The following is a 20,854-nucleotide window of genomic DNA, read 5'->3' on the forward strand; positions in this document are numbered from 1 at the left end:
TTGCTACATTAAGTGCTGTAACTACACAAGAACTATTACCTGGAGCTCTTCTCATCACAGAGGCTCGGGGGTGAGTGGATGTGACACCTGCCAGCAATGTGGCATGATTTATTTCTGAAAGCTCCTACATACTTTTTTCAAGCAGGAACAACAGTTTTTATTCATTGATTTAGTTTCCTGTGGGGGGCTCTATTGCAAGGATGCACAGAGCCAAAGTCTGTCAATATAAAAAAACTAAGGCCTTAAGGAAGAACAGATTACATGTGTAGTTACACTTCTCTGAGTTCCTGTGGGGCAGATCAGTGCTGTAGTATTTTTCTAGTTTGTTTTTCCGTTTGTGTGTGGATGTTGCGTGCAACGAAGGGGTTATTATTTGTCATATTTTATGATAAATTGTCTTTAATATTGGTGACTGGCTTGTGTACAATACATACAATAAATACATGTTAGTATGAGAAGCGTTAGCCATCATGGCTGAAAAAGGAGCGCTAGATCAATTCAAAAATCTCTCAACAGAAGCATCACATGAAATGATTCTTTCCCTGCTGTGTGTGAAAAAGATATCTTAAAATAGCTATGTGTATGAGTTGGCCAACTGTTGAATTCATACTCCAAACAAACAGGGGTGGCATATTACCAGAAAATTGGGGTGTCCACTTCTGTTGCAAGAAAGAAGGAAATGCACTCTTTGGTCCGTCCTCCCCTCTCCCCTCCCTCTGTGCCATAGTTGGACTGGCCATCGGTCATACCGGGACATATCCTGACGGGCCGTCGCATCGGTGGTGTTGAACCATCAAAAAAACCCCAAAGTCTTTACGTGCCCTCTCTATGTACCTGACATTCGGGGTGTGCATGAGAATGTGCTGTGTGTGTGTTCTGGGACTGGGCTCACTGGCCACTCGCTACCAAGTTTCAGTCCTCACCCTCACATTGAGCTCACGTTAGCTTGAATAAATCTGATCTCAGCATAAGGCAGCTGTTGCCATGTTGCCAAACCTGCATGGATTGGGGAATAATGATTTCCAGACAGGTTTACCTTGCAATCAGAGTATGTGACTGGTAGACAGTTACCTTTGGTTATTGTTAAGACTGACAACATCAATTTCACACCCAGTCTGCCCAGGAGAGCAGCTAGAGTAGCAGCATCAATAGCTGAGTTTGAGGAGAGAGTGGAGGAATGTCGCCGAGAGAGGATGGCTGCAACACAGGATTATAGCCTACTCGCAGTTGCTAGTTCTTCATCCTCTCATGTTTGAACACAAAACAAGTTTTGTGGAGACGGTCAGTGACCTTGCCCTAGTTTCAAGAGTGAAAATGAGTGTTGTATCAGACTGGCTGAAAATATCAGTTTAGTGTTTACATGCTTAAGTAAAAGTGACACAGTGGAAATAAAAAGAAGGGACGAGAATCTTCTGTTCACTAACCTCTCAGTCTGGCTAAAATCTTTACTTGGGTTTGCTTTCAGGAGTTGTGCTGTAGCTCTTTAAAATTGATATTTGCTCAAGCAAGGGTGTGCGACAGTATACGCTCACCAAGCACTTTATTAGGAACACCATACTAATACTGGGTAGGGCCTCCCTTTCCCCTCAAATCAGCCTTAATGATTGTTTTGTATTAAGGGGCCCAAAGTGAGCCAAGAAAATATTCCCCACTCCATCACACCACCACCACCAGTCTAGACTGTGATACAAGGCAGGTTGGGTCCGTGAAATCACGCTGTTGACACCAAAGTCTGACCCTACCATCTGCGTGCATCAGCAGAAATCCAGATTCAGCAGACCAGGCTACATTTTTCCATTATTCAGCTGTCTAGTTTTGGTGAGCCTGTGCCCACTGCAGCCTCAGATCTCTGTTCTTGGCTGACAGGAGTGAAACCTGACTTAACTTCTGCTGTTGTAGCCCATCCGCCTCAGGGTTCGACATGTTGTTCATTCTGAATTGCTTTTCTGCTCACCACAGTTGTAAAGAGTTGCTGTCTTAGTTACCGTAGCCTTTCTGTCAGCTCCAACCAGTCTGGCTGTTCTCCTCTGACCTCTCTCATCAACAAGGTGTTTCCGTCCGCAGAGCTGCTGCTCACTGGATGTTTTTTTTTTTCTCACCATTCTGAGTAAACTCTAGAGACTGTTGTGTGTGAAAATCCCAGGAGATCAGTAGTTTCGGAAATACTAAATCCAGGACTTACTGTTTACACCCTAGTTGATATAACTTTAATATCTCTCGATCTATTGGGCCATATGTTATAAATCAGTGAGCAGCGTTGTCAAAGAGTACAGTTGAGAAATAAGATAGAGTCAGAAATTACAAATGATTGTGGTGATCATGGATTATTAACTAGCTGCATCTCTCTTTCCAAGCAGCTCCTATGCCATAATGAAAGCAGCGAGAAGCAATATGTTGGGTGCTGGAATATCTAATAACAAGGCCAAGTATTCACGGCTGGCTGCTGATGAGGATGGTTATATAGACTTACAGGTAAGAGACTTGTTCTTCTTCTTTGGTAACTTCAAACCTGATATAGCCTCTGATGTTGTGTCATGCTCCTCTATGGATTGTTCAGCAGCCTGGTAATTAGTAACCCATTTACTACCACAAGCGATTCATTTGAGTTAAATCCCATTTAATGTGCCAAAGCCTTTTGTGGTTATACCAGAGGAAAATTGAGTAGCCGCCTGCAAAAGAACAGCTCAGATAAAGTTTGTTTCTGATTAACACAGACTATTTTTGTTTTCATACACTGAAATGATTCTAATGTTTACTATAAAAGTGATGTATCTTCTTTGTGAGCACAATCAGGAGACAGTACCTCAGCTAAGCCTTACTTCGTGCAGTTATTAACCATATTTATGCTAAAACAGCTCAAAAAGCTAAATGTATTGTATTTTGTCCAACAACTGAACACTTTCCAGTTCAAGAAAAGCCCCCCAAAGGTCCCATACAAGGCGATTGCACTGGCAATATTCCTGTTTCTGATTGGCTCCTTACTGATAATCTTCGGGGCCCTTCTTCAGGCAGGAACCATAAAGGTTGAGGTGAGTTTGAACATGAAATCCGTTCAGCTGTTTATTTGGTTATAAAATCTATTTAAATGAAAAACTGCTGATTTTGTCTAGAGTCGATATACAGACAAATTAAAAGAAAAACCAACATAAGGTGTCTTAGCAAGGTGTTGCACCATGTGCCACCAGAACAGCTTCAGTGCGCCTCGGTATTGATTCTCCAAGTCTCTGGATCTCTACTGGAGGGATGAACACCTTTCTTCCAAAAGATATTAACTCATTTGGTGTTTTGATGATGGTGGTGGAAAATGCTGTCTAACACATCCAAAATCTCCCATGGGTGTTCAGTTGGGTTGAGATTTGGTGACTGCGAAGGCCATAGCATATGATTCACATCATTTTCGTACACATCCAACTATTCAGTGACCCCTCGTGCCCTATGGATGGGGGCATTGTCATCCTGTTTCTCCACTAATTTTTCAGGTTTTTCCTTTAATTTGTCACCCGTCTGTAGATGGACTTTCGTTGAAATGTGTCCCCAGCAAATGAATTGAAATATGATCTCTTGGTCTGTTGCCAAAAAGCTTATTGTTAGGCATGTCACTTTCTCCCATAATGTTTGGGTTCCTGAAAACTGACAGTAAGTACACTGTGAGGCTTTTTCCCAGAATACAAGTCTCCTGAAAATCCATTTGTGACAAAGATGCTTCTGTTTGGAAGATGTAGAGTATTTCTGTTTATGTTATAACTACATGTGAAATAGTAGAGAAGCTTTGTGTTTATGTTTTTGTCATGTGGACAGAGCACGTCTCTAAACACCTCTGAAGGCTGTTAGATTAACGAAGTCTTCAGCGCATCCTAGATCCATCTTAATGTTAAATGAATAGTTTGAGATTTTGGGAAATATGCTTATTTGCTTCCTTGCTGAAAGTGAGTTTGGAAGATGGATACCACTCTCATATTTGTACCCTAAATATGAAACTATGGCCAGCTGTTGCTTAGCTTGGCATTGCATAAAGGCTAAAAGCAGAGGGAAACAGCTAGTCCGGCTCTTTCTCAAGGTAACAAAATCTGCCTACCAGCGCCTCTAAAGCTCACTATTTAACATGTTTCTTGTTGACACCACAGTGTAAAAATGATCCTTTATTAATATTTATGCTTTATTATATTTTTCTAACATAGCAAAAGAGAATTATAGCTCCAGTCTACAGGTACTGATGCTCTCTCGACTAGGACAGGGTCAGCAAAACAGTTTTTTCTTTTCAGTATAAAATGAACAAATGTTAAATGTTGTCTAAACATAAGCAGCCATCCAAGAAATTTGCCTAAATTAAATAGTCTAAAATTGGAGACATTTTGATTTAAATCAGGACCAATTTGATCATAGAATAAGAAAAACACTGAATATGACCATACATCCGAGACCAGCTTCTTCTGCTTGACCGTTTTCAATACTCGGTGCTACAGAAGCTTGTCAGTCTGTACCAAAACATTACTGTGGTTTGATACCCAACAGTATTTTTCAGCACATCTAGAGAACCAAACACAACCTCCAAAATGTCAGCTCAAGCAGTAATTAAAACACTCACGCTGCAGATAATCTTGTCTTTAAATAGCTGTAATTAAACAGTTGTCCTGACATTTTACTGCCTTACTGCCAGTTTTCTGCTGAGCTCTTGCTTTTCCTGGCCATAGTGGTTTGTGTGTCTTTGAATAGAACTAAAGATTTTGATATTTTATACTTTTGAGTGCCAACTTTGGTGGATCCCCTGCTGTGGCTTCAGCATCTGAAATTCATGACTCCATGTGGATTACAGAGCCTTCACATATTATATTTGTAATTATCAGTAGGAGGTTAATGTGAATGCTTTTTCCTGTCTGCAGATTGTATTTGCAGAAAATTTGATGTGACATGAAGTCAGCATCAGAGTATTTGAGCCGTCTAGTTGCCAGTTAGCCCACGCAAGTTAAAATGGCATATCTAATACCACAAATTACAAAAGGTTCAAGCAATGGATAATGGAGAAAAGACATGCAAGTAGGTTTTAATCGCAAGAAATTGTAGGAGTTTTGGGTTGAAAGAATCTGATTTAATTGTTTTTTGGTATGTATGTGTGTATTGGGCAGGAGTGGTTCCGGTGAACTGGAGCTACTGTATGTCACGGTCTTCAGCGAACATTGTGAAAAGAAGTTTTGAACACAGTCAAGTATTGCAGGGGCAAATAAAAGGAAAATGAAACCCATGTTGAAAGTAGCCTTACCTTACCCATGGCATCACAACTTCTTATTAATGCTAACTAGAAAATTTGCTCAGTAGAGTTAGGACCTCTGCCAGACTTCATAGGGAAAAAAATTCAAATTCATAGTAAATGATTTGCCCCAAAATTGAATGGGTTCTTTCCTGGCCCATACCCCATCCCTCCACCAAATAACAGACAGACAGACAGACAGACAGACAGACAGACAGACACGGGGTATCCCATGACCTCCTTGGTGGAGATGATAACAATTCATATATTAAACAGTTGTATTTTAGAATCAAGAATCAAGGGTCAGTTTTCCCAAAATTAGAAAAAGACATTGAGGTTATTCTCTACCAAGAAACAAACACCCACACACACAAAAAAAAAACTTAACACAAGGTCTGCATAACCTGCGGATCATTGGTTAATGGAGTTTGATCAGTTCTGGAGGAAATGGCTTAATTGTCATCACGTGACCTACTGTAAGTATAGTACCTCAGTCAATTGATGGCAACTAAGCCATCTCTATTACAACTGAGCAAACTCTATTGCCTGATGAAGACCATGAGATGTAGTCGAAAGATTGAAAAAAAGAGTAAGTTAACCTTTTGTCAAATTACAAAATCAGATATTTCAATGGTTATTTTTTTGGTATGTTTTTTGTAACTTCTTATGTTATTTTTGGGAATTTGAGTGAATTGATCCTTTAAGTACCACCTGATATATATCTCAATAGAACATGTACATGACACAGGCAAACATTATGTTTCAAAGCCTTAAAACTACAATAAGATGATACCATGGCTCATTCAGCAGTGCATCTTTGAAAAAAAACATTGAGTGGGTTACAGTAACTCAGTGCACAAGACTGCCATCTACCGGTGACAGTAAACACATCACCTTGGCATTTGACGAGACTGCCTGTGCCTTCTGGTGGTTAGCTTCCCTGTGTGTGAAATGACAGATTTAAACAAAACCAGATCTCAGGCAGATTAAGTCATCATATCTGTGTGCCTCCTGCAGACCCTTTTCATTCAGAGGATGTATATGTCATTCTAGCAGGCGATGTGGAAATAAGTATGTTAAAGCCTGCTGAGAACATTAGGGACTCTGTGATGCTTCCTCCAGCATCTCATTACCAAGTACAGTGTTCCAGTGTATGATTTTTTATTTTTTACTTTATTTTATTTTATTTTTACAAATGGTGAAGGGTCTTAGTAGTGAATAAATAGCAGGTCTGACACACACCTGAAGAAATGTCTACTTGTAATCCCCTCTGTTCCTCTTTGTTTTCAGCATGTAGACCGTACCATTCCTGTAATCATCATAGGACTGCTTGTTTTCCTTCCTGGATTTTATCATTTGAGAATTGCCTACTACGCTGCCAAGGGTTACCGGGGTTACTCCTACGACGACATCCCAGATTTTGGTGACTGAACCAAATGAGAGCCGCTGATTGGTGGAGAATTCTCTGCTATTGCTGCACTGTGTATGCTGAGACTGTTGCCTGCTGTTTAATTTGAGTTTCTAAATAAATATAAATAGGACATTCAGTCCTATTTATTCTCTGCTATGTGCCCTATCGTCCTCCACACAAAAGCTTTACAAACCTTAGAGGCTTTAGAGATTCAACTTTATTGAAAGTGAACCAAACACGTAATGAGTAGAGGATGCCATGACACAGCTACATTTTGCTGATATTCAATAATTGCCACTCATTCAAACTTTGGATTAGTGGTGAAACATTTTTGGAGTCTACACAGATGCCTTCAGCTTACTACTGCTAGAAGGTCCTTTACCTGGATGACTGGGAATCTTTGTGCTTATCGCACAGTCTTACAGTGTATCTTCAACAGATATTTATTTGTGGTTATAGTCTATGTAATATATTGAAAAGCTTGGAGGATGTAGTTCTCCCCAAAGGATTATATTTGCAGTACTAACGATTGGTTGCTTTGTCAAAGTACAGTATATTTTTGAATGAAATGTATTACTTACTGTATGAAATATTTGTATTTGTGCATATTCATTTGATTTTAAAATGTTAAGGGAAGATGTATTTTTACCTATGTTTGCTTGATTTAAAAAAAATAAATAAATAAAAAGAAATCTGAACTAGAATCTGATGTTTGGTTTACTGTGGTTATTGATCGCAGTCCTTTGAGACATGACTGTGATGGCAGACTATAAAAATAAATTGTGACTCAAACCATTTCCATTCCAACTAAAACTTAATTCTCAATACCGGAGCATTACATACAAAAGAACATGCAAGTGTGTATTGTGAGACACACACACACAGAAACACAAAAATTTAAAGTTATATTTGTTGTTGTTATTACTTTTGGTAAGAAATATTCCGGAGTGAACAGAATCTCTCAGTAATGAAAAATCTTAGCAAAGAAAAATCGAAATACAAAAACAAATGAAGAACATCTTCAGCATTAAGTCACAAAAAGCAGTTTATTTGTTCCTGAATCTTTAAAGACAATCTTTTGAAAGGGCGGCATCTGTGAATATGCTTAGAAACCACTTTCCTCACTGTATTAGTGAGGAAATATATCAATAATAAAGGTTTATTTTAAATCACTGGTCCAACAAGTGTAACTTGAACTTTTTGTCCTGGTTTGCTCACAAACAGCAAGTAAAGGACACCCTCTTGTGGTTACCACTGAACTGGATGCCATCAGGGGAATAAGGGCTGAGAAGAAAAAACCCGCCTCGCCATCCTCTGCCTGCACAAACAAACTCTTTCATGAAATCAGCATTGGCCTTAACATGAATGGGCTTATGGGACGCTGATGGGTAACTGTAGTTTGAGGTGGTTTAAATCATTTCAACACAACAAGGAACCAGGAGCAGCCGGGGGGAGGGGGGTTGGACTCTCAGGAGCTCAGCGTGGGCGCAACAAATTGCGTCGATCCTTCACTGTCACCTGCAGGTGAAGGGAACACCTGTCGCCGGCGGGATTCAGGGAGAAAACGCTCGTACTCCGGGTAGTTTGCATCGCCACAAAGGAACGAGGCCCTGCTTTTGGTTTGACGGTCAGTGACCCGGGCTCCACGCGGAGCCAAGTCAGGCACAAGACGGACTAAACCAGGACCATGCGACGGATGTGTTCTTAAAAAAGGAAAGCCACCGGCGGCCGTCGGACACCGTCGTACGGGTAGGGTAAGTTCAATTCAAAACAAAACAAACAAACGGGTGATAGTGGTTCTGTAAGTTTCTGACTTCCAGCAACTTTGGAAGGATGAGGAGTTAATGCTCTGAGCTCCTTCTGAGAAGTGCGGAATTTCCTCTCAACTGTGTCCTGCATTCAGACGTGAGTGATGAAGTTCCTACGGGGGCTTTACGTTGTAATGTGAACCTGACAAGACGTTTTTTGGAGCTTGAACTCAGCAAGCGGTCGCTTCTCGGGGACCAATTCGAGCCTTCAGATGCCAGTAAGGCCTGTGTTTTATCACTTACACGGCGTCCCTGTGCTGTTTCCCCTCTGGCTCTTCTTCTTTTCATTGGTTTAATAGAGGTGTGCCCACCTTTTAGAACAAACGATTAAGTTATTGGAAAGCATAAAACTGTTAAAAACACGGATAAGATGGTGAATCTCTAGACAACTGGAAACAAAAAACTAAAGTGGCAAATACTTTTAGTTTCATGTATTTTCTTTACAATCATAAAAGTATGGTTTGAAATAATTTTTCACTCAGATGAACGTACTTTTTTATCATTTGTGGTTCAAAGAAGAACAGAGTCTCAACTGATTAAAGTCTTTCATTTCTTATCCTATTCAGTACATTTAACAATATAACAGTGTAAGCGACATGTAGATCTCTCCCTTACAATAGAGTAATAAGTAGAGCCGGAGCCAGAATATGAAAACTGTTTGTGCTGTTGGAGACCTGAGTCGATCTTTACTTCGCCAATTATGGGAATACTAACTTCCCTCTGACAAGGTTCATTTACTGATTTCAATTTCAATTTCTGGTTTGATAGAGTCTGCTGAGGTGCCAGATGAGTGAAGTTTCCCATAATATAATATTTTCATAAAAATTACATCATCAGAGGGAGCTGAGTGGAAATTAATTTAGTGTACTTTTTTGTGAAGGGAAAGGGTTTGCCTGACACCCCCGAATAATAAAGATGCACGTCTCATCTGATACTTAAAGCAGACTGATGTAGATGCAAATTATTACCTGCTAAACCTTCTATTAAGCTCATACCAGTGTTGGCGTGCCTAACCCCACTGCATCGCTCATGACCTTTTTAAAAAGCCTGGTGAGGTGTTAAGATTAGGAATGTAGTTGTTAAGAAGAGACTCATTTGGAAATTCTGCACTGAATCACCCCTCAACAATAATGTAACTTTGACAAAAATTAGAGGAGAAATGATGATCTCTGTAATGAATTATCCATGTCCAGAAAGTCTCTGTAACACTACATGAATGGAAAAATTGACAACTGCCAGAATGTAGGAAAAACACAATAAAAACTGGCAGTATTGTCCTTTTTAAAACACCTGAAAACTTGACTTCAAATCTTAAGTGTTTGTTCCTAACACCGATAGTCACGATCAAGTAAGCGAAAATCAATTTAAAAAATGTTCTATTAGGTATTATTCATCGATCTCGCTGTCATCAGATTCAGTTATAGAAAAGAGAGACAGAAAAACAGAAAAAAATCTCTGATGTGAAATAGCCAAAACATTTCTAACTTTGGCAGAAAATAGCGAGGTCATACAGTACCCCACCACTCATAGTAAGTAGATCCCTGGGCAAAATGGTTTTTCAGGGTCTTTAAAGTAAAGAATTAAATGTTGTTCTGCTATTTGTTAGTTTTAAAAAAAATAATTATATTTTTCTGTACATTTTTTTAAATTATACTCACTGTTAATGAAAGCTGAAGTTGCTTTAAATTTTTTGAAGGGTTTATATAGGACTTGAAACACAAAGTTTAGGACTTGGACTTCAATTGCATATTAATAGCCATGACTTGAGATGTAATTGTATGTGATTTTCAAAAGATACCTAATGTTTGTACTCTGAGCATAGAGGTGCAGTACCAACATAGTTGAAACCTCTTTATTTTCCCTTTCTTTGCTCTGCTTTAAATCTGTCATATTTTCTCTTAAATGCAGATGAAGAGGGCAAACTTTTGATAGAATTTTAAAAAAATGGGCTTTCTGAAGCAATGTGTAACCCATAAAAAAATAAAATATACATTCACAGGGGGCAGACAAAATACCGTAAGCACTTTGTGGAGAAGAACTTCTCTGAAATAATGTGAATGTGTACTGTGTCACGAAGAACGGTCTCAAAAATCTGAAGGAAACCGACTGGCAAAGAGGAATTGAAGCCGAAGAGTTGGAATTCTTTTAGGGGCAGTTTCAAATCTATCAGGTGTCTGAATACTAAATCATAAAATGACATTGCATTTAAATGATTTCCTTTCCAAGCTGTGTTGATAATATATTTTCTATTTTCTTTACCTAGATGAGACCAAACTCTCTCAAGGCCTAATATTTAAATATTCAAGCTGCCAGACTGTAGAAGGCTTGTACTTCACTGTCATACTTATGCTTTATCGTTCTAAGATTTTAAACAGATCAGATCCTGAGACCTTTGACTGGAGGTTCTTGATTTCAAGTCACAAGTCAAGTCTTTCGGGAGCTAAGTCCAAAGTAAATCAGGTCTTACAGTAGACAAGTCCAAGTCAAGTCTCAGATCCCCCATTTTAGCCACTCTAGCAACATGGCTCTAGGGCTGGCAGTGTCGACACTTGATGCTTCCACAGTCTGTGCAACAGCCCACATGAAATGTGTTTGAAATTAGAGGTAGATTTAGATGTATACTGATGTGATTATAGCAGCTTGAAAAATAACAACTAATGAAAAAGATTTGGTAGCGCCAGTTATCTCTACTTTGACTTCTTTTATTTAATTTAGATATATGTAAAATTATGGATAGCTAAATGTAAATACAATAGTTACATTATGACATAAATGATGCAAATTAGCATGCGACATCAACTTGACGTCATTCCGTTGTGTGACGTCAGGCTATTAAATATCTATTGTATGTGTTGCCATGAAGCTTTGGTTTTATTACTCAATACTACCAATGACATTCACATTAGCCTCAGATGCACCTTGTGTTTTAGAGCTAATTATGTCAGCACGCTAATATGCTAAACAAAAAAAGTGAACACGCTAAACTTGAAACCTGCTTAACATCAGCATGTTAGCATTGTCAGTGTCAGCATGTAAGCGTCAGCTTGAGCTGAAAACACTGCTGGGCACAATCTAAAGAACTGCTAGCATGGCTGTAGACGAAGTTTTGTTGTGACTTAAGGACCATATGCACTGTGTAACAACAGTGACCTTGTAGGTTAACTGCATGTCACACTGTGCATGAACAGTCTAATAAACTCTTCTATGTAATGAATACCTGGTGAACTGCAGTGCTGAGATGTAAAAAGGGGAAAAAAGTGCATGCAGAAGCACGTGTCTATGCCATATTCAAGTTTATTTGAATGTAGACGTGGGTTGTAGCAGCAGTCACATTTTGACAGTTTGGTCCTACATTTCTACCAAAGGCAGTGCTTGGTAGCCAAAGCTCTAAATCAGCCGTTGGTGGATGTGTCCATGGTGCGATCTAGGATCATCACTTTGGACTGACAACTAAATAGGTCACCACATATGTCCACATGGGTCATGTTAGCTGCCAGAGATTACAGATGTCTATCAAAGTTGGCGTGAGGTCAAAACAAGACTAGGTCGAATCAGTCATGCGGTGCAAGGATGTGTGTCACATACAAATTCACCTCTAAACAGCAAGAGGCTTTATTTCTAAATAGTGAAAATGTCCGTATATAAGCTGTTATGACATTGTTCAAACCTGTTTTCTACCCCAGTGCAGTATGTGCATCTTGATCGTCTGTGAAAGGGAAACTACTATGCAGCTCGGTAGGAAGGTAATGTTTTTAGTAGTGCCTTTGGAGCAGTGTTTGCATTATGATTTTGTTAGTTCAAAGTAAAAAAAACGAAAAAAAAAAAAAAACCCAACTATATTTCATCTGTCCTTTTTAGGTCGCAACACACTAGGAGTTTGACTTTTTTTTCCTTTTACTTTCACTGTGTGTTTAGAGGTTAATGTCCAATTAAGGTTGCTGGCAGATACACTCAGCGTTGAAACAGTCCTAACCCACTGACAAAATATCACGTTTTCACATTCCTGGAACATTATAGAGGACTTGTTTTGAGCATAGACACAAACAAAGATGGACCATGGCAATACTTGTGGGAAAGAAATGGAATTTGAACAGAAAACAAATGTGTATTAGCCACATTATCTTTGGTTTCAAGTGTGGTGGGGTAAGAGGGGCAGAGCTGCTGATAAATCTTTTACTGTGCTTCAGTCGCAATTAATCAGCTGGTCCCCATTTCTCTCCTTTATGTAGATTAAAACAGCAACAACACAGAATTTCAACAGCATGCCTGTCACTGACATTTCTATTTCTGTCAGCTGATAAATCTGTGTGAGACAGCACACTTTCTTTTGTGAGCTACTGGCTCATTTATTATAGCTTTAAACATTTTCAGAGTGTGGTGTTGTCATCGTGCTTATGTTTATGCATGTCCTCAATGTCAGAGGAAGGAAGGATACATCTGAGGGAAGTATCTAGAGACCATCTGTGTTACCATGGCTGACTGTTTCACCTATGCAGGCCGCTTTGTTTGGCAGCTCTTTGAGTTTTTGGTTCAGATTTAATGACAGAAAATGTCCTGCAGCTTAACGAGATTTTGTTGCCTCTCATCTTTCTCCTTGCTGTGTTTGCCACACTTCTCTGCTCTCTTTCTGTCCACACAGCTAATTTTTTTTTTTTTTTTTTTAAACCACTTTTGTTCCACTTTATTGCCTTGTTATTTCACCAGACAAATAAGTCTCACCTGGATGGAGTAATAAAACTATAAATGATGTTTTGATTCTTCCATAGCTGTCTGTATGTGGACAGCAATTGAAGACCAGAATTGTCTGGTTATATTTCTTTAATCAGGGACATGAATGTCATTGCATTCAGTCCTCATCATTGCCTTTCTTATGATTTAACAAGAGGCAGTCGATGAAGAACGAAGAAAGACGCTGAGCATCTGTTCGTTATGTGCCAAACGGGGAAGAGTCGCGGCTGTTGTTCTCTGCGTGTGCGTGTGCATGCGCGTGTGCGTGTGTGCGTGCGTGTGCGTGCTGTTCTTTCATCCTCGCCCCCTGTGTGAAGATGAGGAGCAACAGAATCATAATGTTGAAGCTTTACCTTGGCTTGCCTAGCTCAGTCTTAGGAAACACTCAACGCCCAATTCAAATTAAATATGTTCAGGGTAAACTCTCTGTTGTGCTGCTTTGCATAAAGCCATGCAGGTGAAGGGCAAGGGATAGAAGTCTGTTGATGTTCCAATAGACTGGAATCAGCCGACATGCCACAGATTGAGGATTATTTTTGACTTTCGCTTTGATTTTTGTGGAAAATCTGTGTATTTTGTGCTGTTTGTTGAAGCATGGGAGTGTGTATGAACAAGTGCAGCAGCTGTTGACAGCCTGCGTAATTGTTTTTCACCGGTTCAGACTTTGCCCCAACCATAAAATGAAAAGCCCATAAAAGCGTAATGGTTAGGGAGAGCAGACATGGCCTGGGCTGCTGCTGGGACAAGCGTGTTTTTACTGATCATATTCAGGAAGTGTAGAGATAACCGACAATGACAATGACAATGACATCATTACCCTGACCAGCCACATTAAAGTCAACATTCTAATTTATAATGGACCATTTATCTTGTTTGTAGAAGTATCAAAACATATAACCATAGATGGACATAAAGATAGAGAGACAATATGGACAAGAAACAAAGTCACTTCACTAAATTCATTTTGAGAACCCTCAAGGTTTCCCAAATTCAAACTGACACTATGAAATATACAGTATAACGTATACATGCATAACGTTGAAAGCACCATTTAGTTTTCACATCAGTATTACTTTTTCTACATATAGGTTTAATGTCATTCAAGTCTTAGGTGATGGTTTTATTGTTACTGTGCATGTTGTCGTTGCCTGTAATGTATGATGTCATATGTTGCAATGTTTTATATTGCTAAGGTGTAGTCAAAAACAGATTTCATGGCCGACAATAAATTTGTATAGCATTGAACTCTGTGTGCTAATGTTGACATTGTACTATTGTTGTAGAAACTGCTAGTATTTTGAAACAACCAGAAATGATAAAAGCTGTACACTGTGGCTTCCAGTTTCAAATTTAAAAACTTCAAGAATAGTAAAGAATTTCTTCCCCAAGGGTTTATAACTTTTTTTTATTCTTTTTATATGAGCTGTCATTAGAGCTGGTTTACCTCCGGCAACCATTGTTTCACTTCTGTCCTGCTGTGAGCTACTCCTTCATTTCCGTTATGCCTTGCAGTGAGAAACAAAAGTGTCCATCAACACCACAATCAAGACTCACACAGTTGGCAGTGTGAGGTTTACCTTATTTAGTCAGTGTATTGAGGTACTTCCCACTGCTACGCAGCAGTGCTAGCGACTAAGCACAGACATTTATCGTCAGAGCAATGTTTGAGGTGCTATACTTTTCCATTTCATGCTACATCACTCTTGCACACCACTACATTTCAGAGGGAAATACTATAATTTTTACTTTACATCTATTTAAAGTTGCTGCATAGCTGAATATGGTAGTTACTGTGCAGATAAAGATGTTGTATACAAAACATGTGATTAGCTTATAACAATATATGGGAAATTATTTATAAAAATTCTGAGAGAAGCACTACCACACTCTGAAAAGTTGAATTCATAAGGAGTAAAATACACGGCTGCTACAGCCATACTCTGTTATATGATCAGCAGATTATAGTGGCTAATGTTAGCTTATGTTAGCAAACTTTAGCTGTAAAGTGGGCATTGGAGACTTTTGTGCTACTGTTACAATAGCTTAGCATTTTAGCTAATTGCTTAACAGTAATTTAACATTCAGCATCCACCCGTAATTGTCATTTGTAGCCACAGTGGCTGCTCTTCAGCAAATGTTACACAGGCTTGCTTTAAATGAAGAGTTATGAATAGCTGTCACACCCCTGCCAGTGTAAACATCAACAGAGCCAATTTCTGGGTCATATCTGGAACACTTTTTGATGTTTGTCTTTGTGGGTGTATAGCTATGTTTAACAAATGCCTATAGCATTTGTCTGTGCCACCAAAAATTAGCCTTTGCTCTTTAAATTGGTGTAGTATATAGTAATTAACTTAGCCTAATGAGATGTTGTTTTTAGATGTGGGCTACAGCAAGTAATGCTAGGCTGGTGCATTCATCACAGAACTGGTATCAGCCCATTGACTGTCCTATCTGACCTTAACCAGCAGACGCCGTGGCACTCTGTAAATAGCCTGCATGATGCCACGACAAATGTGTGGAAAAAGAGAAGACCCTGCATTAGCATGTGTGGTTTTTACTGATTTTAGAGAGTCATATTCATACAGTAGCTGGTATTTTCTACAATAGAAGGTGATCGACGGTAAAAACGCTAGATGCCTTTTTGTGTTTATCTAAAATCTGACCTATTGTAGTGATGTCCTCACTCAAGCATACACATTTGATAAAACTGAAGCACGGATTATCTTGACCAGATCAAATCGGTCGCTGTGTCCTGACATTAAGTTGCACTCCTTGATGCCTTGCTGTAGCCTACGCTCCAATCAGCTCATCTTATCTCTGTCTTTGAGTGCTGAGTCTCCTGGATGCTGCAGCCAAATGTCTTCATTGATGTGCTCTAAATAAAACACTTAGATGTCACTCCACACGTGACTCTCAAAAGATTTATGTGACATTTATGACATTTACTTTCAGAAAAAAATATAGGGCCAGGGAGTTTTTCTGGCAGCAGAGACAGCTCGGCCCATTTGTGTAATGACATGGGATGATTCCAGTTATTGGAAAGCTGTATAAAATCTGAATGCTCCTCTTCCCCCCGTCTGTAAAACTATTACAGAAGCAGCAGCTCTGCTGTAGCCTTTTTAGTTTGGAAATCTGTCACAGATAGCTGTCCTCTTGCATGCAGCCACAGAAGTAATGTGATTGTGACAATTGTGTCTCTTTTGCCAACAGACTGAACATGCTGCAGGTTGTATGAGTGACAGATATGGGGCCAGTGAGATCATATTTGCAGACTTTCACTGTGTTGGCAGCTTTTTGCCTATTTTGTAAGTATCTCCATTGTTTTATTAGACATTTTGCATCCCACTGTCCCTTCAGCTAATCTTTCCGAGATATGTGCACGCAATTGTCCATGTTAAACATAAATTTTGTTTAAGTTAGTAATTAACTGAAAGTAATCTGTCCTTTTGTTTCGGATAAACCCAGCAGTGTCTACTGAAGGTGTGAGGCCGGAGGTGCGTGGAAAGGTTGGAGGTGTGGTGGAGTTGGTGTGTAGTTTTCCTCCATCAGACCCAGCTGCTGTGTCCTCTGCATCTCTGCATGTGGTAGAATGGGTTCGACAGGGACTCGACATCCCTGTCTTGATCAAATTTGGATCCTACGTGCCTCGGGTCCATCCACAATATGAGGGTGAGCATCTGTCATATTTATACTCCAACTGAAAATTGTAATGAAAGACACATCCTTACTGTCATCGCTATAATTGTCTGCCACTGTCTTAGGCAACATATTGTTGTAATGGTCTACATGTAGAGTATAATTGTGGTTCTTTTTAACCTGGTTTGTTTTTATGTGGCATGATAACATTTGTTCAAACTTTTGTGCATGTTGTACTTTTATGCACTGTTCTTGCTTTTACTTGTGTACTGAGCTTGCTGTCATGATGAGAGAGGGTGAAGTAGGATATCACACTACAGCAACATGTTAACATGCAAGACGAACCTGACTGAAACATCAGCATGTGGCCAATATTACCAGCAACATTTTTCTTATCATACTATAGATATACCTGTATTGGCTTATATGTTAGCTGGTAAGTAACAAGAAATTGAAATACAGAGATGCAAAAGACATATTTGAGGTAATTTACAAAAAGTATCACAATTATATCCCCACTTGTCCAACATAGCGTTCTTACAAGTTTATTTCTCAGTTGTAAAATGTCCTCCTCTGTACATATCTTTGTCACAATTTTTACTAACCCAATTTAAGGGATTGTTAGTAAAATTAAAAACTTTAAAAAGGTCAAATATACATTTAGGTACATAAGTATTTGCACAGTGACACAATTTTCATAATTTTGCCTCTGTACACCACCACAATGGATTGGAAACAAAGCCATTAGGATGTGATTGAAGTGAAGACTTTCAGCTTTAATTCAAGGGGATTAAAAAAAATACTGACTTAACTGTTTAGGAATAACAAGTATTTTTATATATATAGTCCATCATTTTCTGAGGCTCAAAAGTAATTGGACTATTGACTGACAATTAGTGTCATGTCCAGGTATGGCCTGTTTCCACATTATTTCATGACAAATTAAGCAGATAAAAGGTTCTTGGTCCTTCATTGAAGAAGAACCCCTTCACAACATCTAGCCAGGTCAAGAACACTTTTGAGGAGGTAGGTGTATCATTGTCAAAGTCTACAATCAAGAGACGCCTTCATGAATGTAAATACAGAGGGTTTACCACAAGGTGCAAACCACGGGTCACGCTCAAGAACAGAATGGCCAGATTAGACTTTTCCAGAAAACATCTAAAAAATCCTGCCCGGATCTGAAACAAGACTTTTTGGACAGATGAAACCCAGACTAACTTCTACAAGAATGATGGGAAGAGAAGAGAAGAGTATGGAGAAGGAAAGGAACGGCTCATGCTCCAAAGCAAACCACATCATCTGTCAGTCATGGTGGAGGCAGTGTTATTCATGGGCATGAATGGCTGCCAGTGGAACAGATCACTGGTGTTTAATGATGATCTGACAGCTGATAGAAGTAGCAGGATGAATTCTGAAGTCTGCTCAGATTCAGCCAAATGCTGCAAAACTGATGGGATGGTTCTTCACAGTACAAATGGATAATGACCCAAAACCTACAGTGAAAGCAACCCAAGAGCTTCTCAAGGCAAAGAAACAGAATATTCATCAATGGCCAAGTCAGTCACCTGACCCCAACCCAACTGATCATTCTTTTCACTTCCTGAAAACAAAACTGAGGGCAGAAAGAAAAGACCCACAAACAAGCAGCAACTGAAGGCAGCTGCAGTAAAGGCCTGGCAAAGCATCTCAAGGGAGGAAACTCAGCATTTGGTGATGTCCACTGGTTCCAGACTTCAGGCAGTCATTGACTGCAAAGGATTTTCATCCAATTATTAAAAATTAATCCTAATCCTGTAATTATATTGGTTTGTCCCATTACTTTTGAGCCTCTGAAAATAAGGGACTATGTATAAAAATGCCTGTAATTTCTAAATGGTTAATTCAGTTTTTTTGTTAAACCCATTGAATTAGAGCTGAAAGTCTTCACTTCAATCACATCTTAATGGCTTTGTTTCAAATCCATCGTGGTGATGTGCAGAGGCAAAAATACAAAAATTGTGTCACTGTGCAAATACTAATGTACCTAACTGTGTGTCAGCTGAGTCTACTAACATATTTATGAATCAAACATAGGGATACAATTGATAGTAATCTCTGTTAGCCATGCTAGCAGCAGGGCTCTATGGAAAACTATGGATGGCATTGCCAGTTGGTCAGTCCAAGACTTTGTTCCAGACTGAAATATCTCAAAAACCATTGAATGGACTGCCATGTAATCTTGTAAAGACATTCACAGTCACCTGAGGATAAATTGTACTGAGTTTGGAATTGAATTTGTAGTTTGAGGACAATGTCTCAACAACCTTTTACCACAATTACTTGTCAATTTAACAGAAATGAAGAATTTAAGGCCCGGCTTGAAAATAGATGGAATGAGGGCTATTATGCTCCTGTCCAAGTTTCTTCCATTGAAAGAATGTAACCAGTATCTGGGTCTCAGAGTATATTCAGCACCACACCTTAATGGCCTTTCAAACCAGCCTCAGTGGGAGCTACTTTTTAAAGGAGCTGAAACTCTCGGATTGCATCATCATCTATTGTGCACTTTCTGCCTACAGCTCTGAGAACAAAGGGAGTCTGTGGGGAAAAAGATACTCAAAGGACCAAGAATACCTTTGTGTAGCTTCTGTTATCCTTTAAAGTCACAAACAGTGGGGAATAATGTGAAAAAAGAAAGTATTGCTCGGATCTTCCTTTTGTCAAAGTCATTTTCTTTTCCATTGAGCTACCTGAAGAGAAATTTGGCCTATGGACCTTTTCTAGGGCTATTTCAATTTCTGCAGGAGCACCATGTATGGTTTTGACAAAAGTTCAGTTTTAGAGAGAAACTGCATCTCAAAGAGTGAGGTGAAGTAATTCTGACTGTCCGACATTCAGGTGGGAGCAGAAAGCTACCAAGCACTACTTAATCTTGTCATTTAGTTGGTAGACAGTAGATATCAGCAATCAACATATATATATAATAAATATTGCTAAAACTATTAGAAAATTAACCTCTTAAACCTCTTACCCACTGTTGCATCAGTCATTACCAACCCGTTCTGTGAAGCCAGCCATTTTTCAAACCCACACAAACTGATTTTAAATTCTAGTGGAGCTCCCAAAGACACCAAGTATGTCAGGTTGACTTTTGGGTTAATGTGTATAAAATGATGAACAAGACATCTCAGATATTTCACGGAGTTTGAACAATTTCCCCTACTTTATATCTACGTAAGAGGAAATAAAAGGGGAAAACTGGATGTTAGTGTACAGAACAGTGGCAGTATGTAGAAATGTGGATAAAAATTGTATAGAAATATGAATGTAATATATGTATCAATAGATTATACTTTTACTTTTTTAATAGTTATTTCTGTCATTTAAAAAAAGAATGCTCTTGTAAAAGTAGGACCGGTATGATGCACGGTATTAAACTAAAACCTTCCACAGAGGGGGGTGTTGACAGGTTAATCACAAAAACAATGAATTTGTGAATACAGTCTCACCACAGGTAAATTATGATTCTTAAAGTATAAAGCTGGTGTTATTCTATAATTTTCTTAATGTCTACAAATCCCATGAAAAGGCCAAAACCAGCAGTGCATTAGTCTGGCTCTCAGTACTTTCCTACTGTACTTCCCTATTCTGACTCTGGCACTCAGTCCCATGCCCCAACTGAACACAGAAATCTTTAAAAAAGGCTCACAAATATGTAGTTTAATTTCCTAAAAGAGTGGGACACTGTTTTTTTAAAAAAAAAAATCAAACTTGACTCAAACAAAAGCAAACTGCTCACTTTTTGTGGACTATTTTCAGCTGCGTAGTAGTACACATTTGGTGTGCTGCTGAGTACTTATAGCACGTGGATGATATAAGTGAGATTGACTTCAAATAAACTAGAGCGTCCATGTTGATTTGTAATGGAGGAAAACTGTCACCCAGTGCAACAGTGTGGCTCACTGATGTGTTTTTAATACTTTTTGGACAACAGTGGAGCTCTATGGCACAGAGGAATAAGATATATCAGGCTTTGGCTAC

The 20,854-nt window shown here is 39.0% G+C and overlaps 2 protein-coding genes across 10 annotated transcripts in view; both read left to right on the forward strand.

Annotated features, from left to right (window-relative positions):
* Positions 1 to 7,314, forward strand: part of LOC120806135 (transmembrane protein 230-like) — a 41,939-nt gene extending 34,625 nt beyond the window's left edge. For 2 of the 4 annotated variants that reach the window (XM_040156915.1, XM_040156918.1), the window contains exons 2-4: positions 2,355 to 2,472; positions 2,907 to 3,029; positions 6,536 to 7,314. In XM_040156915.1, coding sequence (XP_040012849.1) covers positions 2,355 to 2,472; positions 2,907 to 3,029; positions 6,536 to 6,676 — 382 coding nt within the window. In that variant the 3' untranslated portion in view covers positions 6,677 to 7,314. The remainder of the gene's footprint in view (positions 1 to 2,354; positions 2,473 to 2,906; positions 3,030 to 6,535) is intronic. The other 2 variants (XM_040156916.1, XM_040156917.1) reach the window with 1 other exon arrangement.
* An 813-nt stretch (positions 7,315 to 8,127) lies between these two features.
* The window catches only part of igsf9a (immunoglobulin superfamily, member 9a), a 50,107-nt gene continuing 37,380 nt past the window's right edge, over positions 8,128 to 20,854 (forward strand). For 4 of the 6 annotated variants that reach the window (XM_040158121.1, XM_040158126.1, XM_040158120.1 and 1 more), the window contains exons 1-3: positions 8,128 to 8,410; positions 16,406 to 16,500; positions 16,661 to 16,864. In XM_040158121.1, the coding sequence (XP_040014055.1) occupies positions 16,440 to 16,500; positions 16,661 to 16,864 (265 nt within the window). In that variant the 5' untranslated portion in view covers positions 8,128 to 8,410; positions 16,406 to 16,439. The remainder of the gene's footprint in view (positions 8,411 to 16,405; positions 16,501 to 16,660; positions 16,865 to 20,854) is intronic. The other 2 variants (XM_040158123.1, XM_040158122.1) reach the window with 2 other exon arrangements.

This window comes from Xiphias gladius, chromosome 20 (assembly GCF_016859285.1).
Source record: "Xiphias gladius isolate SHS-SW01 ecotype Sanya breed wild chromosome 20, ASM1685928v1, whole genome shotgun sequence".
NCBI classification, from domain to species: Eukaryota; Metazoa; Chordata; class Actinopteri; order Istiophoriformes; family Xiphiidae; genus Xiphias; species Xiphias gladius.